Source organism: Eriocheir sinensis, chromosome 39 (genome assembly GCF_024679095.1).
Source record: "Eriocheir sinensis breed Jianghai 21 chromosome 39, ASM2467909v1, whole genome shotgun sequence".
NCBI lineage: Eukaryota > Metazoa > Arthropoda > Malacostraca > Decapoda > Varunidae > Eriocheir > Eriocheir sinensis.
In genome coordinates, this window is record NC_066547.1 from 9,422,269 (window position 1) to 9,447,510 (window position 25,242).

At 41.2% G+C, this 25,242-nt stretch overlaps 1 protein-coding gene across 1 annotated transcript in view; it reads right to left on the reverse strand.

Annotated features, from left to right (window-relative positions):
* Window positions 1-21,188, reverse strand: part of LOC127008959 (thyrostimulin alpha-2 subunit-like) — a 75,551-nt gene extending 54,363 nt beyond the window's left edge. The window contains exon 1 of the mRNA XM_050881485.1: window positions 21,048-21,188. Within this exon, the coding sequence (XP_050737442.1) occupies window positions 21,048-21,058 (11 nt within the window). The 5' untranslated portion in view covers window positions 21,059-21,188. The remainder of the gene's footprint in view (window positions 1-21,047) is intronic.
* Window positions 21,189-25,242: the final 4,054 nt, after the last annotated feature.

Consider the following 25,242-nt stretch of genomic DNA (forward strand, 5'->3'; position numbering starts at 1 on the left):
CAATTTTGACAGTCAAGTTGAAGACAGGGACGAAGGAAGAGTGGAAGGGTGTTAGTGGGAGGGAGAGAGAGAGAGAGATGATTTTGCTCTTCAACATTCTCCCATCCACTCTCCTTCATTCCTCTTGCAAATTTTCCTTCCTCCTCTTCCCACTCCTTTCTCCTCCTCCTCCTCCTCCTGTTCTATATGTACACAAAGCCGCGCATGCATAAACGAGTTACCACACCTCTCTCTCTCTCTCTCTCTCTCTCTCTCTCTCTCTCTCTCTCTCTCTCTCTCTCTCTCTCTCTCTCTCTCTCTCTCTCTCTCTCTCTCTCTCTCTCTCTCTCTCTCTCTCTCTCTCTCTCTCTCTCTATCCATCTATAACTCTTTCATTTTCTCTTTTCCTCACATATCCATCCGGCCGTCTTTCTCTCTCTTTCCTCCACCGTTTCTTCAGGTCAAATGTTTCCTCCCTCTTCTCTCCCTCCTCCCTGTTTACCTCACTTTTCCCTTCGTCCCTCTAACTCCTTTTTTCATTCGTTCTTCCACTCCTTTCATTTTCTTTATCTTCCTCCTGTTAAAGTTTATTGTCTCGTATAAGTAACCTTCCTCCCTTTCGTGTTCTATCAGTCTTTCCCCTCTATTTCTTCCCTTTTTTCCTCCTCTTTCCTCCTCCGACTCCCACGCGTTCCTTAAATAATAGAACTATCCCTTTGTTGCCCTTTCTCTCCTTCCTCCACTTCTTCCTCTCTCACTAACTTTCATCTTTCCCTTTCCCAGTCAGCCTTTTTCTCTCCTCCTCTACCTTCTCCTTCTCCTCCTCCTCCCGCTAATGACACACCTTTATAAAGAATGTTAGGAATTTAAGAGTAGAATGCCCTTATCTATAGGTTGTCAGTCTCTTGATGGTGTTGGGAAACGTAGTTAGGGGAGGAAAAGGGCAAAGGGGAAGGGAAAAAGGCATAGAAGGTGGGGGGAGGGGGCATAATTGTCAAATGTGTGATAAAGGGAGAAAGATGTGGAGATGGTAAAAAGAGGATAATAGGTGAAGTAGGAATAGGAGAAATCGGAAAGAGGTGATAAATGATGTAGAACTAGGAGATATTGGGAAAAGGTGATGATTAGCGAGTAAGTATTCACAACGCTGCCATATTATCGTACTCAGAGCATCGTATTTACCAGTCTTTGACCCATAACTATTGACAAGAAACACCAATAGTTAATTATTTCAACGATAACTATATATGAAACCAGTTAAAGGGGTGGAGGAGACAGTTTTAAGGGTTGGAAATCGGAAAACATAAGAGGCTGAGCACGACCATCTGGCAACGTTGGTAAGAAATATGAATAATAGTGAATTGATGATGATAAATGACGTGAGAATAGAAGAGATTGGAAAGATATGAGGTAAAAAAGAGAAAAGGTTAGAGAGAAATAGAAGATATTGAATGGAGTTGATGATAGGTTAGAGAGGAATAGGAGAGATAAAAAGAAGGAGAAGCAAAGAAACGGAATTCAACACAGGAAATGGAGTAAAAGAAGTAAACAAGAGAACAGAGAAGAAATTTTGAGGGAGTTGGAAACGAAATTGAGGAGGAAGGAAAAAGTGGAACCAGTTAAGTGTAAAAATAAAATTGGAAGAGAACGCAGAACTGGAGACTTGTTAGAAAGAAGAAAAAGGAGGAAACAGAAGGAAAGGAAAAGAAAAAGACGAGACGGAGAAAAGGAAAAGGAGGAGAAGGAAAACATAAGGAAAGAAAAAGGAAGAAAAAAAAACAGGCGGAAAAGGGGAAAGAAGGAAAATTTAAAAGAGAAGAAAAAAAAGTGAAGAAAGAAAATAGAGAAAGCAGAAAAAAAGTAAAAAAAATGAAAAAAATAAAAAAGACGGAAAAAACAGATAAGAAATGAAAAAAAAGAAAAGAAGGAAAGAGACTAAGCAGTAAAATACAAAAATAAAAATTGAACAAGAAAACAGAAACAGAGAGTAAATTAGACAGAAGAAAAGGAGGAAGGAGAGCAATCGTGAAGGACCTTATAAATATTCATAGGCAGAGAATAATGAGAGAGAGAGAGAGAAACCCTTAATAACAACATCACGTTTCAGGAATTTAAAAGGATGGATATCTCTACGAATGAGACGCGTAATAACACAAATAATGAATATACAAATCAATGGACCAATCAGAGGAACGTTGAATCCCACCCTCCCTTCCTCCCTCCTTTCTTCCCTCCCTCCCTCCCTTCGTACTCTTGATATAATGAACCTTTCTCCCTCCCTCCCTCCTTACCCCTCTCTCACTCATATCCTCTTTCTCCCTTCTTCCCTCCCTCTCCTTGCTTTTCTCCTCCTCTTCCTCCTTTCCTCCGTCTCTCTCCTTTCCTCCCTCCTATCCTCTTTCTCTCTTCTTCCTTCCCTCTCCCTCCTTTTCCTTCCTCTCTCCCCTGTCTTCCCTCTTCCTCCTTTCCTCCCTTTTCTTCCTCTTCTCCCTCATCTCTCCTTCCTTTCTTCTCTCCCTTCCTCTCTCTTTCCCTCCTCCCTTGCATCCTTCTCTGTGTCGAAAGGAAGACAATTATAAAAGCACACACACACACACACACACACACACACACACACACACACACACACACACACACACACACACACACACACACACACACACACACACACACACACACACACACACACACACACACACACACGTTTTTTTAATATCAATAGAAAGAAAGGTTATGCATTGAAAGCCACCATAGTCGCTGGTAATTGAAGCGAAAGACATTTAATCAAGCGAAATGGAAGTATATTAAAACGAACGTACTCAGCTTAATCGGCCACGAACAATTAGAGAAAGATTAACTCTGCTAAACGTACAGTAATGAGGCCGTAAGAAGTTAAATATTTTAAAGTATAGAAAAAGGTTAACAAATAGATTGAAGAGATGAATGTAATATAGAGGATTAGAACTCGTTAAAGGATAAAAAAAAACGATACACAACCAATTTGACGAAAGAGGAAGAGAGTCGTATATAGAAGTTGAAGATATGAGAGTATATAAAATAGTTTGATAAAGCGAGATAATAGATGAAACGATGAGTGATATATAGAGGAATGGAGCTCGTTAAAGGATAAAAGAACGATGCAGAGAACCAATTTGACGGAAGAGGAAGAGAGTCGTATATAGAAGTTGAAGATATGAGAGTATATAAAATAGTTTGATAAAGCGAGAGAATAGATGAAACGATGAGTGATATATAGAGGAATGGAGCTCGTTAAAGGATAAAAGAACGATGCAGAGAACGAATTTGACGGAAGAATAAGCGAGTCGTACTGAGCTGCATTACGTGAAGTGAAAAGAGAAACAGATGACGCGATTCGAGCCTATACAAAGGAATATAAAAAGGATGAAGTGAGGAAAAGAAAAATGGGAATAGATATCACTTAAGTTAATAAGAAATATGACTGAAAAAAATAGATCGAGTTAACTTGAATAGGAAAACAACGCCAGTATATATTTTTTAAACGGCTCTACGTGATGTTTAGTGATAGATAACATTTAATTAGGGTATCCAGACCAATTGTTTCGAGGAATTACTTACACTAAACGCCAGCAGCTCACGCTCATGACGTCACGAAATTCACGAACCACCCCTGATGTCATCGTGTGTGTGTGTGTGTGTGTGTGTGTGTGTGTGTGTGTGTGTGTGTTTCCATTCCACTCCCTCTCCTTACCTCCCTCCCTTTCTTCTTTCCTGCCTCCTCCTCCTCCTCCTCCTCCTCCTCCTCCTCCTCCTCCTCCGCCTCTTCTGCATCAATGATTCTCTTTCTTTTTCTCCATCTCTCTCTCTCTCTCTCTCTCTCTCTCTCTCTCTCTCTCTCTCTCTCTCTCTCTCTCTCTCTCTCTCTCTCTCTCTCTCTCTCTCTCTCTCTCTCTCTCTCTTCAGGTCCCCCATCCTCATTACTTACATTCCATTGAAAAATCGACGATTCATGAACACACACACACACACACACACACACACACACACACACACACACACACTGTCGATTGAAGTAACGTCATTTTTTACTGTTGAAACTTGTATTGAGAGAGAGATATGTTTTTCCTCCCAACCTTTCTTCTACTGATTTCTCCTTACTTTTCCCTTTCCTCCTCCTCCTCCTCCTCCTCCTCCTCCTCCTCCTCCTCTTCGGGGCCATCAGGAGGGATTAAGGGGCGCCACTCTAGGTTCCACACGGTCTCGCGGGGCACAACAATATCGACGACTCGCTCCCTTAATGGCCACTTTTAATGCTTCGAATCCCAAGTGTTGAGGTTGTTTGGGGTTTGGGAGGGAGCTGTATGTAATCCGGCAACTTCTCTTCTCCCTCTTCTTCTTCTGTTTCCTCTTCCGACGCCTCTTTCTCTGCAATTTAGTCTTTGGTAGGAAATGTTACGTTATCCGTTATCTTCTTCTTTTTTCTTTTCGTCTTCTTTTCCTTCTTTCCTTTTTTTCTCCCACCTCCTTATCCTCCCTTTCAATCTCTTTACCCTGCCTTTCTTCAGTATTCTCATCTTCCTTATCTTCCTCCTCTGCCTCTTCCATTTACGAAACTTTGTACCGTGTTTGCATACTTTTATTTATTTTATCTATTTTCAAAACTGTTTACATTAAGGGAGGCAGCTCAATGGCAAGGGCGAAACAGAAGCAGAAAAATAAACTTGCCACGGCACTTCTCCCACAAACAGAACATATGAAGAGATCCCCAAAAACGAGGGTCAGAATCGGTTGGAAATGTGTCTTGATGTTCCGCTCGTGAAAATGTACGCACCCTTTTTGTCCCTTTCTATCTCAGTTCTGAATCCTAAAATAAAACTACTCATATGTGTTTTAGTATCATGTCTCCATATCTTGTTCCTCTTCTGTATTTTTTCTTTACATAAACTTCAGGAAGAGACGTTGAAATCCTCCCATCAGTTATTATTTTTCACGCTCTCAACTCTTCCTCGTATTTTACACTTCTCTGCAATCCGTCTTTCCCTTATTTACTATTATTCTTTAAACTTCCGCTTCTTTCACCCTTCCTTCCATTCTCGCTTCGTACTCTTCTTTGACCCTTCATTTCCTCTATTCCTGTTGTCCGAGCATCTATAGTTTGAGGTGACCGAAAGCGCCAAACGTAGTATAAGAAGCAGCTACTGAACAAAAGAGCAACGACCATGAAGTTGGAGCCCTTAAGTCATCAAGGGAAAGGGAAGAGACGGATTGACTGTCCTTGGTTTAATGTCAAGCTTCAGTTCCTTTAGGAAGAGAGAGAGAGAGAGAGAGAGAGAGAGAGACGTAACAGATAAAGAAGAAACTGAAACAAAAAATCTCTCTCTCTCTCTCTCTCTCTCTCTCTCTCTCTCTCTCTCTCTCTCTCTCTCTCTCTCTCTCTCTCTCTCTCTCTCTCTCTCTCTCTCTCTCTCTCTCATTAGTTCAAGGTTAAGTATTTTCTTCTTCCTCGTTTCTTCTTTTTCTTCCTGCCTTTACTTCTTTTGTTCTTCTTTTATTCTCACCATTTATTTTATTTTATTTTGTGTTCGTTTACTTCATACGGGTACCGCACACATTTCCTCCTTTTATCACACATCTTCATAATCTTTCAGTATTTTCCCCTCTATTTTTGCATTTCGAATCATGTTTTTTTTTACTTTCTCCGACCTACCGTTCATTTTTACCTTCTTTTTTTTGTCCTGTCATCTATAGCTTCCAAATTTATTTATCCCGTTAATTCTCTTCTTTGCCGTATCTTAGAGCTTCATCAATGTTTGCTCTTTCTTTTACATTCTTCCTTTCACTTAACACTTTTTCATCCTTAATTTCTCTTTTTCATCCATATCGTTCAAAACACCACTTCTTTCAGTCTTCCTTCCATCCTTACTTCCTTTTCTTTAACACTTTTTTACTTTACCTATTTTTCGTTCGTTTCTTTTAATAATTACTTCTTAATCCTTCCTTCCTCTTTTGCACTTCCATTCCTTAAAAAAATAGCTTCCATCACCCTCTCTTCCGTTCTTACTGTTCCTTTTTCACTAAACTTTATTTCCTCTTTTCCGTTCATGACTTTTTCACTTTTTTTTATTAGCCGTTCGTCTTTCCTTTATTTTGCTTCCACTCTTTAAACTATCTTTCACTTTCACTTTCATTGACACTTACCCCTTCTTTTGCCCTTCCTTTAACTTTATTTACTTATTTTCCGTTCTGGACTTTCTTTCTTTTTTTTTTTTCAGTCTTTCTTTCCTTTATTTTGCTTCCACTCTTTAAACTATCTTTCACTTTCACTTTCATTGTCACTTACACCTTCTTTTACCCTTCCATAAACTTTATTTACTTCTTTTCCGTTCTGGACTTTCTTTTTTTTTTTTTTCAGTCTGTCTTTCCTTTATTTTCCTTCCACTCTTTAAACTATCTTTCACTTTCATTTCCATTGTCACTTACACCTTCTTTTGCCCTTCCTTAAACTTTACTTCCTTTTCGTTCTGCTCTTCATTTATCACTTCTCTTTAATCCCTTCCTTCCTCCTTTGCACTTCAATTCCTTTAAGATTCACATTTTCATTCACTCTCCCTTCGGCGCCATATAACCCTGCAATTGTGGCGCCAAGAACAGAACGTCCCCCCTTCACTCTCCCTTCCATTTCTACTTTCACCTCCTCTTCTTCTTTGCCTTTCCTCCATTCCCTTTCAGTCTTCTAAGGGAAACTATTTTAGCATATCTCACCAGGCCAACAAACCATTAAGGAACCATTGACACGCGTCGCCTAATGGAAAATTATAACGCCATTAATAGCCACGAGATTGAAGGTGTGTTCTTAAAGGCGCAGGGAGAGAGAGAGAGAGAGAGAGAGAGAGAGAGAGAGAGAGAGAGAGTCTTTATTAACCCTCTTTCTCTTCCTCTAATCCTTTTCTATATTGTATTCTCTTCCTCGTCATCTCCTTCATCTCCTCTGTCTTCTCCTCCTCCTCCTCCTCCTCCTCCATTGCCCTGTTGTTGTTAGTGTTGTTTATATTCCTAGTTTAAAGTTTATATAAGGAACGTACAACTCTCTCTATCTCTCTCTCTCTCTCTCTCTCTCTCTCTCTCTCTCTCTCTCTCTCTCTCTCTCTCTCTCTCTCTCTCTCTCTCTCAGGGGGTCGCAAGGTCCCTTTTTATGGCCCTCACAGGGATCTTCGCCCCCGAGGAAGCAACGCGGCTCCCTCTGTGTCCTTGTTCTCTTCATCCGGGCGTAGAGGCCGAGGGAGAGAGAGAGGGGGTTGGAGGAGAGAGGAAAGTAGAGTTATATGTATCTGTCAATCAGCGTCTTGCCGTGCGTCGTAGCAAAAAACACACACCTGAGAACACGCCCTCCCCCTCCCCCCCCCCCCTTTTTTTTCTCTATCTATACACTCATCTATCTCTCTACCTTTCTATCTACCTGTCTATTTCATCTGTTCTCCCTATTTACCTTATTCTATCCCTCTTCTATTTACTCCTTCCTTCCCTCCTTCCTCTAGTCCCTCTTTCATTGCAGACCTTCCCCTTATCATCCCCTCCTTCCTTCCTGTCCTCACTTCCCCCTTCTTCCTGTCTTCCTCCCCCCCTTCTTCCTTACCCATGTCCCTTCACTTATCCATCTTTCCTCTTCGTTTGTTCTTCCTCTCATCCCTTTTTCCTTCCCTTATTCGTCTTTCCATTTCCCTTCCTCTCATCCCTTCCCTTTCCCTTTCCCTTCCTCTCATCCCTTTTCCTTTTCCTTCCCTTTCCCTTCCCTTTCCCTTCCCTTCCCTTCCCTTCCCTTCCCTTCCCTTCCCCCTTCCCTTTCCTTTCCTTCCCTTTCCCTGCCTCTCATCCCTTTTCCCTTCCCTTCCCCTTCCCTTCCCTTTCCCTTCCCAGTCTTTTCCTTTCCTTCCTCTCATCCCTTTTCCTTCCCTTATTCATCTTTCCTTTTCACTTCCTACCTTCCTTCCTTCAGACCCTCTTCCTCCTCCCTTTCACCTACCTACCTTCCTTCGTTTCTTCCCTCCCATTGCATACCTTTCCCCTTACCTCGTACCATCTCCCTTCCTTCCTACTTGTCTCCCTTCCCCCCTCACCTGCCACCCACGTCACACAGGTAGCAGCGTGGCGCAAAAGAACAGTCTCCCATCCATTAACTCTCAGCACCCCAGCTGAGGAAGGACCTCCAGCGGCTGTCATCCAAGTGGAAAACTTAGTTGACAGCTCCAGATGCTTCGTGGTACCTCCCTTCCCGCCGCCTCCTAACCTTTTTTTCCTCCCTGTTCCCATTGTGCAGCGTCACGTGTCGATAAGTAATGACAGGTAGGTAGGTCGGTAGGTAGGTAGGTAGGATAGTTGAGATCATTTAATGGTATTTCGTTAAAGTAGTAATTGGTTTTCATCGCCTTTTCATCTTGCTTTACTTTCTGTTCCTATTGTACCGTGTCAGTTCTCGATAGATAATGATAGGTTGTTACGGAAGGAGACCGGTGGATACATAGGAAGATCAGTAGAGGGCGTTTGGTTGATAGAGACGATTGGTAAAGACACGAGTAATTGGTTTTCACTGCCTTTTCAGCATATTTTCCTTCCTCTTCCCATTATCCCGTGTCAATAGAAAGTGAGATTGTTAGAGAAAGGAATATATGGATAGATAGGAATTTCAGCACATGGTACTTGGTTGATAAAGGTAAGGACGTGAGTAACTGTTTATTCACTGCCTTTTCATCTTTTTTCCTTCCTGTTTCTATTGTAGCGCACCAATAGATAATGATACGTAGATAAATAATGAGACAGATGGGTAGGTAGGAAAATAAGTGGATGTTATTTGTTTGATAAAGGTAAGGACACGAGTAACTGGTTCGTACCCTCTACCCATCATTTCTTCCTTCTTGTATCCATTTTCACGCGTCGCTTCTCGATAAATAATCATAGCTTGCTGAAGAGGAAGATAGATGGAAAGTTAGAACGTTCAGTAGGTGGAAATTGGTGTATTAATACGACTGGTGAGGACACGAGTAAGTGGCTCATTAGCTAAAGAGGTGATTGAGGAACCCCTCCGAGCTAGTAATTAAAGACAATAATAGCTTGACTTGGGTTACATGTGGGCGTTACTTGGCTCACCCCTGTAGAAGCTGCCGTGAGCCGGATTGAACTCGCTAAACCATTCAAGCACATTCATAGCTTTGATTGGCAGGTAAACAGGTAGACAGAAACAGAGGATAAGATGAATAGATGAGGAAGCAGTAGAGGAAGAGGAGAAGCAGGCGCAGGGGGAAGGAAACGAGGAAGGGGAGAAGTAGATGGGAAAGGAAGAAAAGGAAAACGAAGGGAAGTAGATGAGAAACAAGGGAAAGAAGAACGAAGAGTGAAGTGAAGTGGATGGTTAGGTAGATATGTGTATGTTTTGCTGGTTAGTGGTGGGTGAATGAGTCTTGATGAAGGATGGAAAGGAGGACGAAGAGAAATAGATGAGAAAGGAGGGAAAAGAAATCGAAGACAAGTAAATGAGGAACAAAGGATAGAAGAACGAAGAAAAGTAGACGAGAAAGGAAGGAGATGAGAAAGCAGATCAATAGATTTAAAAAGAAGAAGGAAAAGAGCGAGATAAGAAAAAAACATGAAAGAAAGAGAAAAGAGGAAAGAGAAAAGAAAGAGAGAATGAGCATGTATGTTTCTGTATGTATGTATATTTAGCTGAATGTGTGTTTTTTTATTTGATGGAAGACCAGAATCATCTTTGTATGCATCATAATCTTCATTCTTTCCATCATTACTAGTATCGTTATCTCCTTCAGTGGGCTCATTACTGCAGGGAGGTCTAATGTTTTTTACCTTGCAGCATTAGTACGCGGTCGCCTTATTAAATCAAAGTGTTTTTTTTTTTTTTATGACAGAAATACAAAACTATTCCCTTCTCATTAAATTGTTATGACCATATTTCTCTTCCTGTCTATCTATCTCTATCTATCTGTCTACTTATCAATCAATAAATCTATCTATCTACCGCTTTCTCGTCTTCCTTCACGAATTGGTAGATAAGTATGTAGGTAGAGAGATATAGTGATAGAGAGAAGCATAATAGTTGATTTCTCTTCCTGTGTATCTATCTGTCTACCTACCAATCTATTTATCTATCTCTCTACCTCCTTCTCCTCTTCCTTCACCTCCTCTTCCCCCTTTAAAGAGTTACTCGTCGCTACTTGATGTCGAGAATTTTGTAAACTAAGTAAAATGAAAAATCGCAGTAATGTATACGTGTGTGTGTGTGTGTGCGTGTGTGTGTGTGTGTGTGTGTGTGTGTGTGTGTGTGTGTGTGTGTGTGTGTGTGTGTGTGTGTGTGTGTGTGTGTGTGAGTGTGTGTGTTTGTACGACAGACAGACAGGCAGACAGACTGACAAACAAAGAGACAAAGTGAGGAAGCAGCACTTGAGGTAAAAATATAAATTAATGATCTGAACTTAGTGAACGTCGCTCAGATGCAATGAAAAAAACATGAGACGTGAATAGAAACAGCAGAGGAAGGAAGAGCAACAGAGACGGAGACGGAGAAAGAAGGAAAGGAGGAAGAGGAGTCGATAGAAGAAGAAAAGGAAAACGAAGAGAAGTAGATAAGAAAGAAAAGAAAGGAAAAGAAAAGAAGTCAGGGAGAAACAAAGGAACGGAAAACGAGGAGAAATAGTTGATTAAAGAAGGAAAGGAGAACGAAAAGAAGTAGATGGGAAAGGAAGAAACGAAAAGCGAAGAGAAGTAAATGAGAAAGAAAAAGGAGAAGGAAGGGAAATAGATGAGAAGCACACGGAAGAAAAACGAAAAGAAGTAGACAAGAAATGATGGAAAGGAGAAAGAGGAGAAATAGAAAGAAGAAGGAAAGGAGGGAGATAAGGAAGATAGGAAAAATATTATAAAGACTGGAATTTGAGAGAACAGAAAGAGGAAGAGGATGCGGTCTAAATAGATGAAGAGTCGAAGAAAGAGAAGGAAAAGAAGAAAGAAGAAGAATGAGGAGGAAGAAGAAGAAAAAAGAAGAGGAAGAGGAGGAGGAGGAGGAGGGAGAGAAGAGGAAGATGAAGAGGAGGAGGAAGAGGCTATTCGGATGCTCTCCAGGTGTGGTCCAAGTAATTATAGAGGCAGGTAGATCTTCGTCCTTTCCCGCACACCTTACATTGATTGGTTGAAGGCACCTTGGGGAGTAGTAGGGAGGTAAAGGCGCAGGAAAGGAAGAAGGAAAGAGGAAGAAGGTGAAGGAAGATAAAGGACGGAGGAGAAGTAGGCAGGAAGAGGTTAGATAAAGGTGAAGGAAAGAGGAGAGAGCGAGAAAGGAGGTGTGTAGGTATGAACAAAGGAGGAGCTGAAGATAGAAAAAAGGAGAAATGAGGAAGGGATGAGTAGGGAGGAGGAGGAAGGAGGGGAGAACCGAGGAAGGACGTGAGTAGAGAGTAAAGAGATAAAGGTGGTGGAAGGAGCAGAAAGGCAAGGAAAGAGGTGGAAAGGAAAGAAAGAGGAGATTATGGCTGAGGGGAAAAATTCGGAGTTGAGAGGAAACACAGAGAAGTGAGGAATGGAATCGAAGGGAAGGGGAGTAAACGAAAAAAAAGGAAAGAGACGAAAAAGTAGAACATTGTACGAGTATGATAAGAGAGAGGGAGAAGGAGAGACAAAGGGAGAGAGCACAAGTGGCATAGTGAAAGACAAGTGGAGGAAGGATTAAAGAAGAGGAGGAAGGGACCATTAAGGTGAGGGATAGCGATGAGGGACAAAGGGACACGAGGCAATGAAGTAGGAGAGGGAGCGAGGATAAAGATTGACGTCATGAATGAAGAAGGATTTGAAGGAGGAGAAACAGGAGTGGTAAATGATTATAAAGAAGCTCGAAGAGGAGACATAAGAAAAGGATTTGGCGATGGAAAAAGGGAAGAGGGGGAGTAAATGATTTTGGTTGAACACTCGAAGAAACAAAGAATGAAAGGTAAGGAAGGGAATTAAAAGAAAGAGTAATGGAAGAAAAATAGGATTGATACGGAAAAAATGGTGAAGAAAACTACGGAAAACAGGTAATAAAGGAAAATTTAGGGGTATAAGAAAGGAACGAAGAAAAGAGTAATGGAAAAAAATACAATGGAAATGGAAAAGAGGTGAAGGAAACTAGAATAAAACAAGAATAGAATATGAAGAAAATAGAAGGAATAAGAAAATAAGAAAAGGAAAAGAGATGACATTGAAGATAAAATAAGTGATAATGGGGGCAAAATAGGAGAGAGAGAGAGATGCGGGCAACTTATATTACTTTATGGTAAAATATTATATTGAGGCGCACGTTCATGCTTTTAAGGATAACTGAGATATTTTCTGAGGGCGTGGAAGATGGAGAAGGTGGGGGGGGGGCGTGTGAATGGGGGGAGCAGGAGAGGGGCGTGTGAAGTGGAAGGAGGGAGGGAGTGCAGGGGATTTCTTGCCACGCCCACACGAAGTTCCACTTCAAAACCCACTTTACACACACACACACACACACACACACACACACACACACACACACACACACACACACACACACACACACACACACACATCAACGACCTCTCCCACTCCACTCCCACTCCACGCCCGCCTCCACTTCACTCTCCCTTCCATGGTCACCGTCAAAACCTTTATGAGCAGTTCAAAAGTTTGAAAGGAAGAGTAAGTGAACTGAGTGACGGTGCTCTCTCTCTCTCTCTCTCTCTCTCTCTCTCTCTCTCTCTCTCTCTCTCTCTCTCTCTCTGTCTATCTATCTATCTATCTATCTATCTGTCTATGTATTTATATTTTCCTTTCTTCTGCTGTAAATATACTTTATCTCTGTTTACTTTATTACTTTCTATACATAATATGCATTTTTAAGTATATGTTTTTTCAATATAAGTGTGTGTGTTTTGATGTTCCTGTGATGATCTTGTGTGTCTGTGTGTGTGTGTGTGTGTGTGTGTGTGTGTGTGTGTGTGTGTGTGTGTGTATGTGAGTGTGTGTGCGTGTATGTGTTTGGCCTATGCTTTATGAGGTTATGCGGACGTGGTCGTTTATCAGGAAGCGTTTGGGCGACAGCACGACCATCCTCTCTTATCCCTTTCCCTTCCATCCCTTTCTCTCCCTTTCTCTCCCTTTCCCTATCTTCCTCGCTTCCCACACTTTGCCTCTTCGTTACTCCATGCTTCTCTCTTCCTTCCTCCATTGTTCGTTTGCTTATTGATTTATCAAATTATCTCTTTTTTTCTCTTTTCTTTCTTTATGTCCATACCTTTTATTTTTCATATCTCTTTTTTTATTCCTCGTCCTTACCCCTTCCCTTCTCTCTTTCATTCCATTTCTCGTTTCCTATTTATTTAGCTCATCGTCTACTTTATTTTTGTCTTGTTTTTCCTCTATTCACTTGACTCTGCACAACTTCGTCTTCTTTTCCTCTTTCGTACACCTTTCTCTTCATTCCATTTGCCATTTACTCTTTTTACTCTCATCTCATTTTTTTATCTCCTTTTTCTTCCATTCGCTTGACTCTGCATCTCTTCTTCGCTTCCCTGTTGCCACCTCCTTCAGTTACCGTTCCCTTTCTTCCTTGTATATCATCTTTTCCTTCACTCCTTCCTCTCGTCTCGCTCTGCCTCCCTTCCATTACCTCTCTGCCTCTCTTCCTCTCCTTCCGGCACCTTTTTTTTTCCTCTCTCCTTCCCTTCCACACCTGACACGTAGAGAAAGGTGACCGCGAACAGCTGATAGAGGCAGAGAGAGAGAGAGAGAGAGAGAGAGAGAGAGAGAGAGAGAGAGAGATTGATTTCCAGGAAGCAGTAAAGGAGAAATTGACTGCCGCGGATCGATTTAAAAATGAATCAAGAGAAAAAATAGGAAGAGGGAGAATCGACTATTAACAGAAACAAACACACACTCACACACACACACACACACACACACACACACACACACACACACACACACACACACACACACACACACACACACACACACACACACACACACACACACACACACACACACACACACACACACACACACACACACACACACACACACACACACACACACACTAGATAACAAAAAAAATAATATGATCGGAAAGACAAAAAAAAAAAAAAAAAGATTGCCTCCAGTCCTTTTCCTTTCTACCTTTCTTTTCACAGGTGTATCAGATCGCCTCCTTACCTGAGCCCCTTTTCGCTTTAACTCCCCCCCTAGCCACTATTCTTTCACTCATTCTTAGCTATTTATCTCTTTAAAATTCTCTGTTCTCTTTTTTCTTTCAACTTTTTCTTGAGCTACTCTTTTAATATCTGTCTCTCCTGCTTAATTTCCTCTAACATTTTCTAATCTTTTTTCCTTCATTTTTTTCTTTAGCTACTCTTTTTAATAACAGTCTTTCCCCCTTAGCTTCCTCTCCCTTCAACATTTTCTGATTTTTTTTTCCTCTAACTTTTTATGGGTATCTTTTTGTTTTATTCTCTTCAATTTTTTCCCAGTCGTCTTTAGCTTTCTCTCTCTCTTTAGTTCTTTCTTAACCTCTTTTATTTCTCCCTTAAACTTTTCTTCAGTTCCTTCTTTTCCTTGTTTATCCTCTACTTTATTTTCTCTTCTTTATCCTCCTTATCCTTTCTTTCAGCCTTCTCTCCGTAAATCACTCCTTGTCGACTTCCTTTTAACCTATTCTACCCCATCATTTCTTTTTTTTTAGCGTCTATAAATTTCGGTCCTTTGTTATAGCCGACACCTCTAAGACCCCTTTCCCTTGGCCTTCTAAAGCTCAACGACCCCTTTCAAAGTACACTGACCCCTTTCGTAGACCCTTAAACACCCACACATTGAAGGTAAAAGGTGAAGAAAATAAAACTAAATGATTAAGAGTGAAAACAAACACTAACAACTTCATACCACCACCACCACCATCTCTACCACCACCACCACCACCACCAGAACAAGAAGAAAAAAGCACCTACAATTGATGGCTGTATTGACTGTATTGATTGGATAAGTAGAAAAGAAAGATGTTGGGTGTTATGTTTATATATACACACAAACAATAACAGGTAATTTCAAGCAGGTAATGTGTTTGGGCTCTAATTAGTGCTCGCCCACCTGTTGGTCAGAAAGTGCTTGTGTGCTCGATCAGTTATTTTTTTTTTTTTTTACTTTCTCTCCCTATTTATCTTTCTATCTATCTATCTTGAAGTTGCTCACTTGAATTACGAAACTGATTTTTATTTATCGGTAATTCAGTTAAGTCGAAGTTTTTTTCCTTGCTGTTTTCTCTTTTTCTCCTTTTTCTTCTTTTTCTCCTCCTTTTTCTTTTATATTATTTCTCCTTTCCTTACCTACTTTCCTCCTTCCTTTCTCCTCTCATGTCTCATTCATTTGTTCCCCCATCCACTTCCTCCTTCCTTCCCTGTTTTCTTGCCTACGTCACTCCTTCATTCCTCTTCCTTCGTTCTCTTCCTCTCTCTCCTCCTCCTCCTCCTCCTCCCTCCTCCTCCTTCTCCTCCTCCTGTGTTCCTACGTCATTTCCTCCCACACACGTACTTCCTTCCCCTTTGTCTTTCTCTCGCTTCTTTTGTTTTCTTTTATTTCTCTTTTTACTTCTTGTGGAGCTATTTCTTCACTCCCTCTCCCTCTTTCGCTTCTTTTCTTCGTTTATCTTTTTTTTCTATTTTTTCCTCCCTCCCTTCTTCATTACGGCATCTTTTCTTTTCTGTCTCGCTTCCCATGTGACTTTACTTTTTAATTTCATCCTTCGTTGTCTTATCTTTTCTCTCCTGCCATTCTTCCGTCATTTATTACGCTCGCTTTCTTCTTTCTTTCGCTTTTCGTAATTAAGTTTGGTTGCTCTTCTCTTTTGTTTTCATTCTTCTTTTCGATGCCCCAAAGAATATAAGGAATAGATAGGGAGTAGGCACAAGAATTATCATTAAGTTCGTATTTGTTTTAATTAAAGTGTTATGTCCGAAGAGCTAATCCATTTTACCTTCCACTTCCCTCGCCTTGCACACATTACTCCCTCTCCCCCCCTCCCCCTTCCGGTTGCCTTATCTCCCTTTCCCTCATCCTTTGTCCATCCCCCGTCTCGTAACTTTTACCTTCCCGCTATCTTCCTTGCACAGTACCTTCATTTTTGTTTTTGTTTTCCTCTCTCTTCTTTTTTCTCTCCTTTCCTTCCGACCTCAAGATACGAACGTCCCTTCTCCTCCTCAGTCTTCTCTTCATTCCCTTCCTTCTCATTTTTTCCTATTCTCTTCTTTCCTCTCTTCTTCCCTTTCCACCTCATAATGTCGACCTCCCTTTTACTCCTCATTCCTATCTCTATTCCTTTCCTTCTTTTCATTTTTTTCCTACACTTCCTTTCCCTTCTATTTATTTCTCAATTTAGCTCACTCTCACATACCTTTTATTTCCATTTTCCGTCCCACCTTCCCTACTCTTCCATCCACCTTTCTCCTCCCTCCTCTCTCCTCCCTCCCTTCCTCCCTCCCTCTCTCCCTCCCTCTCTCCCTCCCAGCCTTCGTCCATCTAAAAACTCATTATCTCGTGTCAATTGATTACCGTCCCTTAAATTGCATTAGGACGTTACAACTACGTTATTAGGCGTGACAACGTGTGTGTGAGAGAGAGAGAGAGAGAGAGAGAGAGAGAGAGAGAGAGAGGAGGAAAAGAAGGAGGAGGAGGAGGAGGAGCAGCAACAGGCAACAAGAGCAGAAGACAGCCAGGTAAACACTAATTACACAAGCACCTGCTCCCCTTTTATTATGCAGTGGCCGGCGTCCCCTTCCCGCCCCTTCTCGCCCCCTCTCTTAATCACCTTTCCATTTACTTCTCTCACGCCATTTTCCCCTCGTCCACATTTGTTCTGCTTCCTCCTCCCCTTCTGTCTTCCCACTCTTCCTTCTCTTCTTCCTTCTCTCTCCCTCATTCCTGTTCCTTTGTCTCTCCTTTCATTGCTTCTTCACCTCCATCCCTCTCCTCTCCTGTCTCTTTCCTCACTTTCCTCCCTCTCCTATCCTTTCTCTTTCCTCACTTTCCTCCCTCTCCTATCCTTTCTCTTTCCTCACTTTCCTCCCTCTCCTATCCTTTCTCTTTCCTCACCATCATCCCTCTCCTTTCTCTCTCCTCACCTTTTTTCCTTATCCTCTTTTCCTGTTCCCTTCTTTTTCCTCTACTTTTTCCTTTATCCTCCTTTTCTCCTCCCTTCTCTCACTGTTCTCTCTTCCTCTACCTTCCCTCTTCCAATCCCTTCCCTCACCTCTTCTCCCATTTCTCATTTTCTCTCCCCTGTCACTCCCACACTCCTCCCTTTCCCTTGTCCTTCATTCCCCGCATTTTCTCTCTTTTCATTTCCTCTCCTCCCTTCATTCCCCTCCCTTCGTATATCATCCATTCTTTTCCTCCCTTCCTCATTTTATTTATCTTCCTCTCACTCATTTCCTATCACATCTTTACTCTCTATCTCTTCCTCCTTCTTTCCCCATCTTTACCTTTCTTATTGCTCTTTTCCTTCATTTCGCATTGTCTATTCTATATGTTCTTTCTCTTTCTTCCACTCCTCCTCCTCCTCCTCCTCCTCCTCCTCCTCCATCTCACCTTATTTACTGATAAAAAAAAAAGGTAACAAACTGCATTAGAATTTGGCGCCTGAAAAATAAAGTTACTTCGCACTTTTGTCGTAATTTTCTTTTTTTTTCCCGAGTGGTGATGATGGAAAAGATATCTCTCTCTCTCTCTCTCTCTCTCTCTCTCACGGTAATGGAAATTAGTGTTTCTTTTTCTCCTGTTGCAAGTTCATTTCTTTTTTATTTGATTTTTTCGCTTCCTTAATTACTTTTTTAATTGCATTCCTCAACGTGATTTTTTTGGTTACTGTTTTGGCGTCTCACAATTCGTCTTCACCTCTCTTTTTATCACTTTTTTATGCCTTTGATTTGCGTCTCGTGAACTCCTGCAAATTTTCTTTTCTTCTCTCCGATTTCTTTTTCTTTTTTTTTAACAATTTCCACTCATGATTTTTTTCTTTTTTCCAATATCCACTTATGATTTTTTTTCCAATTTCCACTCATGATTTTTTTTCCAATTTCCACTTATGATTTTTTCCAATTTCCACTCATGATTTTTTTTCCAATTTCCACTCATGATTTTTTTTCCAAATTCGACTCCCGATATTTTTTTTTTATATTCCGCGTCAGGTTTATTTCCTTTATCTTTCTCTCCTCACACCATTCTTTTTTTTCTTGCTTTACTTCGTTTTCTCCATTAAATCCTTCCGGTCACTTTACTAAATTTACTGCTCGAATTCTTTTATATTTCATCTTTTTTTTCTAAACCTTCAAGTAAAGTCGTTATTACAGCAATTTCATCTCGCGCTTCTATTTTTTTTTTCTTTTTTTTTTTTTTTACTTGTTGCTCACACTGTTATTTTCTCCTTTATTCTCTTCTCGTCCTTTTTTTATTTTCCTTCTCGATCATTCTTTTTATTTTCATATGTTGCTTCTGGCTTATTTTATATATTATTTCATCCCTTTATCTCCCTTCGCTAATCCAATTTTTCATCTCTTAAACTTGTGGTAGTAGTAGTAGTAGTAGTAGTAGTAGTAGTTGTTGTTGTCGTTATAGTAGTAGTAGTAGTAGTAGTAGTAGTAGTAGTAGTTGTTGTTGTTGTTGTAGTAGTGATAGTAGTTGTAATAGTTGTAGTAGTAGTAGCAGAAGTAGTAGAAATGGTGGTTGAAAGCAATAAATAAGAAAAAAAATCATCCACCGGCTACCTTCGTTCCTGTGCTGCCCCACTATAAGTACCGAGATATTTCTTCCAAGCAAGTCGATAATGATTTAAGGAGTTACTGTGTCAACATAAACAACGGCGAATTATATCCGGAACTGATCGCTTGTAAGTGGACAGGGTTATGAAAAAGTCTACGGGTCAAGCTTGCCACATTTAAATATAAGCACTCGAGATAACATAAGAACATAAGAACGTAAGGAATAAAAAAGAAAGGAGAAGAAGAAAATGAAGATGAAGATGAGGATGATGATGATGAAGAGAAAAAATAATAATAATAGTATAATGATAAATGAAGAAGAAAAAAAAGAAAAATGCAATAGAAATAATAAAAAATACGGATACAGAGATAGATAGATCGTTACAGTATATAGGTAGATATAGAGAGAGAGAGAGAGAGAATATGATCTTAGTACAAACATTTCTGGTTTTCCGTGTATTCAAAGTCAAACGTACACGCAATTAACTTTTTTTTCTGTTAGTGTAAGTTTTGTGATACCGTATTCATGGATTCCCTGTCATCCCAAGATTGTTAAATAGTTTTATACTCGCTGGCAAACCTGACTTCGTATCCTTAGTATATGTTTTTTTTTTTTTTTCGTGGGAGGGACCTTCGCAAAATAACAATCCGTGTGTTTTCTCTTGGTGGAATGCAGTCTTGTATTTTACTATTTTCAACTGCCATTATTTGACCACAACCATCACCTATTATACTGCAGCTACTATCTCTTATCTCTTCTTCTCTATAGTAAAATAACCATCCATGTTTTTTTTTTCTCTTGGTGGAATGTCTTGAATTTTACTATTTTCGACTACCATTATTTGACCACAACCATCACCTATTATACTGCCGCTACTATCTCTTATCTCTACTTCCCTATAGTAAAATAACCATCCATGTATTTTTTCTCTTGGTGGAATGTCTTGAATTTTACTATTTTCGACTTCCATTATAATTATTTGACCACAACCATCACCTATTATACTGCCACTACTATCTCTTATCTCTACTTCCCTATAGTAAAACAACCATCCTTCTCTCTTGGTGGAATATATATCATCTTGAATTCTATCTTTTTCCATTACTAAATTATTCATCCGCATCCACCATCCATAATACTGTCACTACTACCGGTACCACTAACATTACGACCTCCACCTATACCACCATGTACACAAGCACCATTACCACTCGCTATCAGCACCATACTACCATCATCACCACCACTTCACCACCATGTACATTACCACCATCACCACTCTCGCCTCACTACCACTCTACCACCATCATCACTCTCGCCATCACCACCACTCAACCACTATCACTACTACCACCAACACCACTCTCGCTATCACCACCACTTCCACCATCATTACTACCACCATCACCCTTATCGCAATCATCGCCACCACCATTGCATTCAATATACATGCGGGGTGCCTCCTTACAACGTTAATTAAGTCAAGAACGAGCCAACACACGCTACGACTCCACAATATAACAAATTAATGCTCCTCGTCCCTCCCCAACACACGCACACACTCAGACACAAACAAAACACACCACAGCACTACACCACTACGCCAACACCTACCACATTCAATACTCTACCTCTTCCTCGCCAACACACCAATACCACATCACCTCATAACTCCAAGAACACACGTTGCGAAAACTATGAAGAATACCCTTTAGAAACACCAAAAAACATCCTTATTTCCAGTCTGTCTAATCATGTGTCCCCAGGCTTTTTAAATACTCGAAACAACTAAGGTATGCAAATGTTTCTTAACCTAACTCAGAACAAACGCACCAATTAAAAACACCGAAAACATCCTTATTTCCACATTTTGTCTTCATTAAGTGTTCCCAGGCTTTTAAAATACTCGTGACAACTAGTAAGGTTTACAAACGTTTCCTAACTCAGCTCAGAACAAACATACCACTTAAAAACACCAAAACATCCTTATTTTCACAGTTTGTCTTCAGGTGTTCCCAGGCTTTTGAAACTCTAGCAAACAACAAAAGTAAAAAAAACGAATGACTCTGACCTCTGTTTCGGAATCTTCAACTGGACACTGTTTGCAGAAGCAGCGCCATTGCAACCTTTTTTTGTTTCCTCTTCTTTTGTGCCTTTGAGCTGCCTCCTTTACTTAAAAAATAGGCTCCTGGACTCAACTCAGGGCCAAGACTCCCAAAATTTTAAGCCACACAAACCACAGTCGCCACAAGAGAAGAGAAAACAAGCAGCAGGCGTAAAAATCAACAGACCTTTGTGACATGTTGACAGAGAGGGGAAGATTGTGCGCGTTGGTAGTGATGGTGGTGGTGGTGGTGAGGTCCTTTCCGTGTGTGTTTGAGTGTGTGTATATGTGTGTCTTGTTCCGGCGTCTTGGCGGGAGTGTGAACCGCCCGCCGTGCCTGCCAGATGCTATATAACCACCCTCCCTCGTCCCTCTCTTCCCCCTCCTGTGTCCCTCCATTGTCCCTTCCTCCCACCATGCCCCCCCCCCCCCCCAACGCCTCTGCTTTCACTGGTTCAGGGTTTCATATTACTGTTCCCCTGAGAGCCGCGTCCCTCGTTCGAATCCCAAGGCGGGTTTTTTTTTTTTTTTTTTCTTTCTCACTTTTAGAGTCAACAGATGCGGATAGGAAACGGCAAACAGCGTGTGAGTGATTTTGAAGATTGATGCAACGGAGGAGGTTAAAGGTAGTTTGCTGTTATCATTCACAAGGCAGAAGTTGATTATCTTTTGTAATTGTTTTTCTTTTCTATTCTTCGTGTGTAATTGCGAAATATCCCGCACTGTTATTTTTTTTCTTTTCAGCTGATTGCGTAACAAAGTCCTGCGTTATTGGTGTATTTAGGACAGTTTTTTGATGTTTTTTTTATCATATCGAAATCTTATTTTTCAACCATTCATTGAGAGCTACGATCAAAGTCTATTCTATGACGAATGAAAACAAATAGAAAATACAATAATAACAAAAATAATGATAATAATGATAATAATAATAAGAAAAAAGAAGAACAAGAACAAGAATACGAACAAGAACAAAAAGAATTTCAGACAACTCGGGCTAGCTGGCAGGTCAGCGGATGAGAGTTATAAATTTACGTTTTCTTCAGCAAAATGAGACTCGCGGGGAGCATGAATGTAATAAACTTAAGTGGAGGAAACAAGTGCACACTACCACTTCCCCACGAGGAGCATTCAGGGTGTGTCCTTTGCTAACTTCCTAAGCACACACACACACACACACACACACATACACACACACACACACACACACGCACACACTAACTTTCACCCACACGCCCACACACGCAAACTCAATCTGATGTCCCGTGGGAGACTTGCACGAGGCGGGAGGAGGAAAAAGAGCAGTAAGAAGAGGAGGAGAGAAGGTGAAAGAAAGAGAGAGGAAAGGGGAAGAGGAGAATGTCTAAGAAAAGTGGATGCCCTGAAGAAGTGGAGGAAAGAAGGAGAGCTGGAAGGAATGTGTGGAAGAGGAGAAGGAAGAAGAGAGAGAGGTGCGTGAAAGAAGAGAAAGGAAGATTATGAGTGTAAAGAACGGCAAAATGAAGGAGGAAAGTGAAAAAGCGCAGAGGAGAAAAGTGATGAAGGAAGATTAAAGAGAAGTGAAAGATAAAGAGAGGAGAAGTGATCGAGTAAGAGCTAATAAATATAGTAAAGTATTTAAGGGAAAAGAAGAGAAGGATGAAGGACAATTAGGAGTCAAAGATGGAAGAGAAGAAAATGACAAAAAGAAATGAAGATGAGCAGAGAAATGAAGAACCAACGTAGAAGAAAAGTTAACGAAGTAAGAAGACCTAATAAAGAGCAGTAATTAAAATTTGAGAGGAAACGGAGAGAAGATAAATGAAGGAGTAAGAGGAAGAGGAATTAGAAGCAAGTGAATGCGAGGAAGAGAATAGAAACGAGAGGTGATAATGTGAAAGGAAGAAAGGAGAAAAAAAGTAAAAAGGGGAGCAAGAAGAGGAGAAAGGTAGAGAAGTGAGGTGAAGAGATAAGAAGTGACAGAAGGCGAAAAGAGAAGAGAGGGGAAAGAAAGAAAGAAAATAGAAAAGAGGAGAAAAAAATAAGGTGGAGAGAGAGAGAGAGAGAGAGAGAGAGAGAGAGAGAGAGAGAGAGCAGGGCCATCCGAAACACTTTAGAGGCGACAGATTTTCTTAAGGTCGTCGCGTTGTGAATAGCAAGATCCATTTTATCCCCAAAGCTTGTAAAAAGAAAAGAAAGAAAAGAAGCGCTATGTATTTCTTTTCGATGTTTTATGTATATCGTAAAGGAAAGGAAGTATCTTGTCTCTTTCCTCACCTTCTTTCGTTTTTTTTTTTTTTTCGTCGTAGTTGTCACCGTTGTCCTCCTCCTCCTCTCTCCTTTTCCTTCTCCTTTTTCTCCTTCACTTCCTCATCCATCGCCTCTTCTCCTCGTCCTCTTTTTTCCTTCCACTTCTCTCCTCTTATTCTTCCACCTTTTCCTCCTCCTCCTCCTTCTCTTCCTCCTTGTTCTCCTCTTTTTCCTCTCTACCGTCATTATATTTTTTGTCCTCATCATCATACTCTTTCTGCCTCACTTTTTCTCCTTCTCCTCCCACTCTTTCCCCCTCCTCCCCCTCCTCCTCCGCCGCCTTTTCCCAATGGTTGATCTTTTCTGTTTTAATCCCAGAATGGCGATATCGAGTCTGCGTGTCCCATTACACTGCATTTAGGTCTCAGTAGTACGAGAGAAGTGGAGGCTGGAATGGTCTGCTTTTGTCTCTTCGTCTGGGTGTGTGAGGGTGGGTGGGGGGCGGGGTGGGGGTGGGGGGTAACGTGTGTGGGTGGGGGGGGTGGGGTGTGTGTTGGGGGTGTATGTGTGTATCTGTGTGCTCCTTCTGCCAGTCATCCTTCCCTCTCTGCTCCCATTTTCCCAACTTCCCATTCTTTTATTCTCTCCTCTCTTCTCTCTGTCTCGTCTCCGCCCGCTTTATCTTCTTTCCTGCATTTCTCCATTCTTTACGGCTTCTACTTTTATCCCTCTCTTCGTTCCTGATTTTTATTCCTTCCCGTTATCCTTATCTTAAACTCCTATTCTTCTTCTGCTTTTCTTCATTCTTTTCTCGCGTTTCCTTCTTCACTTTTTCGCTATGTACTTTACCTACCCCTTTCTTTCACCCAATTTCCTTCCTCTTCATTCTTTTCTCGTGTTTCCTTCTTCACTTTTTCGCTATGTCCTTCACCTGCTACTTTCTTTAACCCAATTTCCTTCACAGCCATCTTTGTATGCTAACCTTTCCTCCCTCTCCTCCTTAACCTCCCTCACTTCCCTCTTTCTCCTACCCTTCTTCCGTTTCTTCTTCCTAACCTTCCCCACCTCTCTTCTTCTTATCCCTCTTCCCTTTCTCCTTCCAACCACCCCACCTCCTTTTTTTACTTTACCCTTCCTCCCTTTCTCCTCCCTAACTTTCTTCCCTTCTTCCCTTTCTTCCTCTTAACCTAACCTCCACATTTCCTTGTTCCTCCTTACTTTTCCTCTCTTTCTCCTCCTTAACATACCCCGCCTCCCTTTATCTCCTTGCCTTTCCTTGCGTATCTCCCCTACCTCCCTTTTCTCCAAACTCTTCCTCCCTTTCTCCTCCTTAAGCTCACCCCCTTCCCTTTTTCCCCATTCCTTTCCTCTCTTTCTTCTCCCTAACCTTACCCACTTCCCTTTTTCTCCATCCCTTTCCTCCCTTTCTCCTCCTCTAACCTCCCCCCACCTCCCTTTTTCTCTTCATCCCTCTCCTCCGCCTCGACACAGGGAAGGCCTTTCAGTCAATCTACATAACGAGAGCGCATAAAGGAGAGGCATTTGTGGATTTTTGGGGGCATAGGGGGAGATGAAGGCGGGTGCTCCAGAGTTACTACCCAAACATTATTCCGTCCACGTTAACACAAGGCAGTATGGCCACAACTACGAGCATGTCATAAGATAATTTAAAGACCTTGGTAAACTAAACTGAAGCTAAAACTAAACTAAACTCAAATGATGCTGTGTTTTACTTCATTTCTCCATACATATATTTTTCTCTTTTTAATTAATTCATGTTTTCTCTTATTTTTTTCTTCATTCCGTCCTTTACTGCCTCATCTATCCGCTCCTATCCTCCTCTTCCCCTTCCTTCTTTTTTCCTCTGATCCTCCTTTCCTCTCCTCCTATCTTATGGTCAGTGCAGTTTTATCATGTTTTCTTTATTACTTTTTTTCTTCATCCCGTCCTTTACTTCCTCATCTATCCGCTCCTATCCTCCTCTTCCCATTCCCACTTTTTCTCTCTGATCTTCCTCTCCTCTCCTCCTATCTTATGGTCAGTGCAGTTTTACGACTTCGTTTTGTGAATCGTTCAAAAGCCAGGTACCGTAAAAAAGTCCCCTCCCCCTTCTACACTCCCCTTGCCCTCAGCACACCTGTACACCCCTCTCC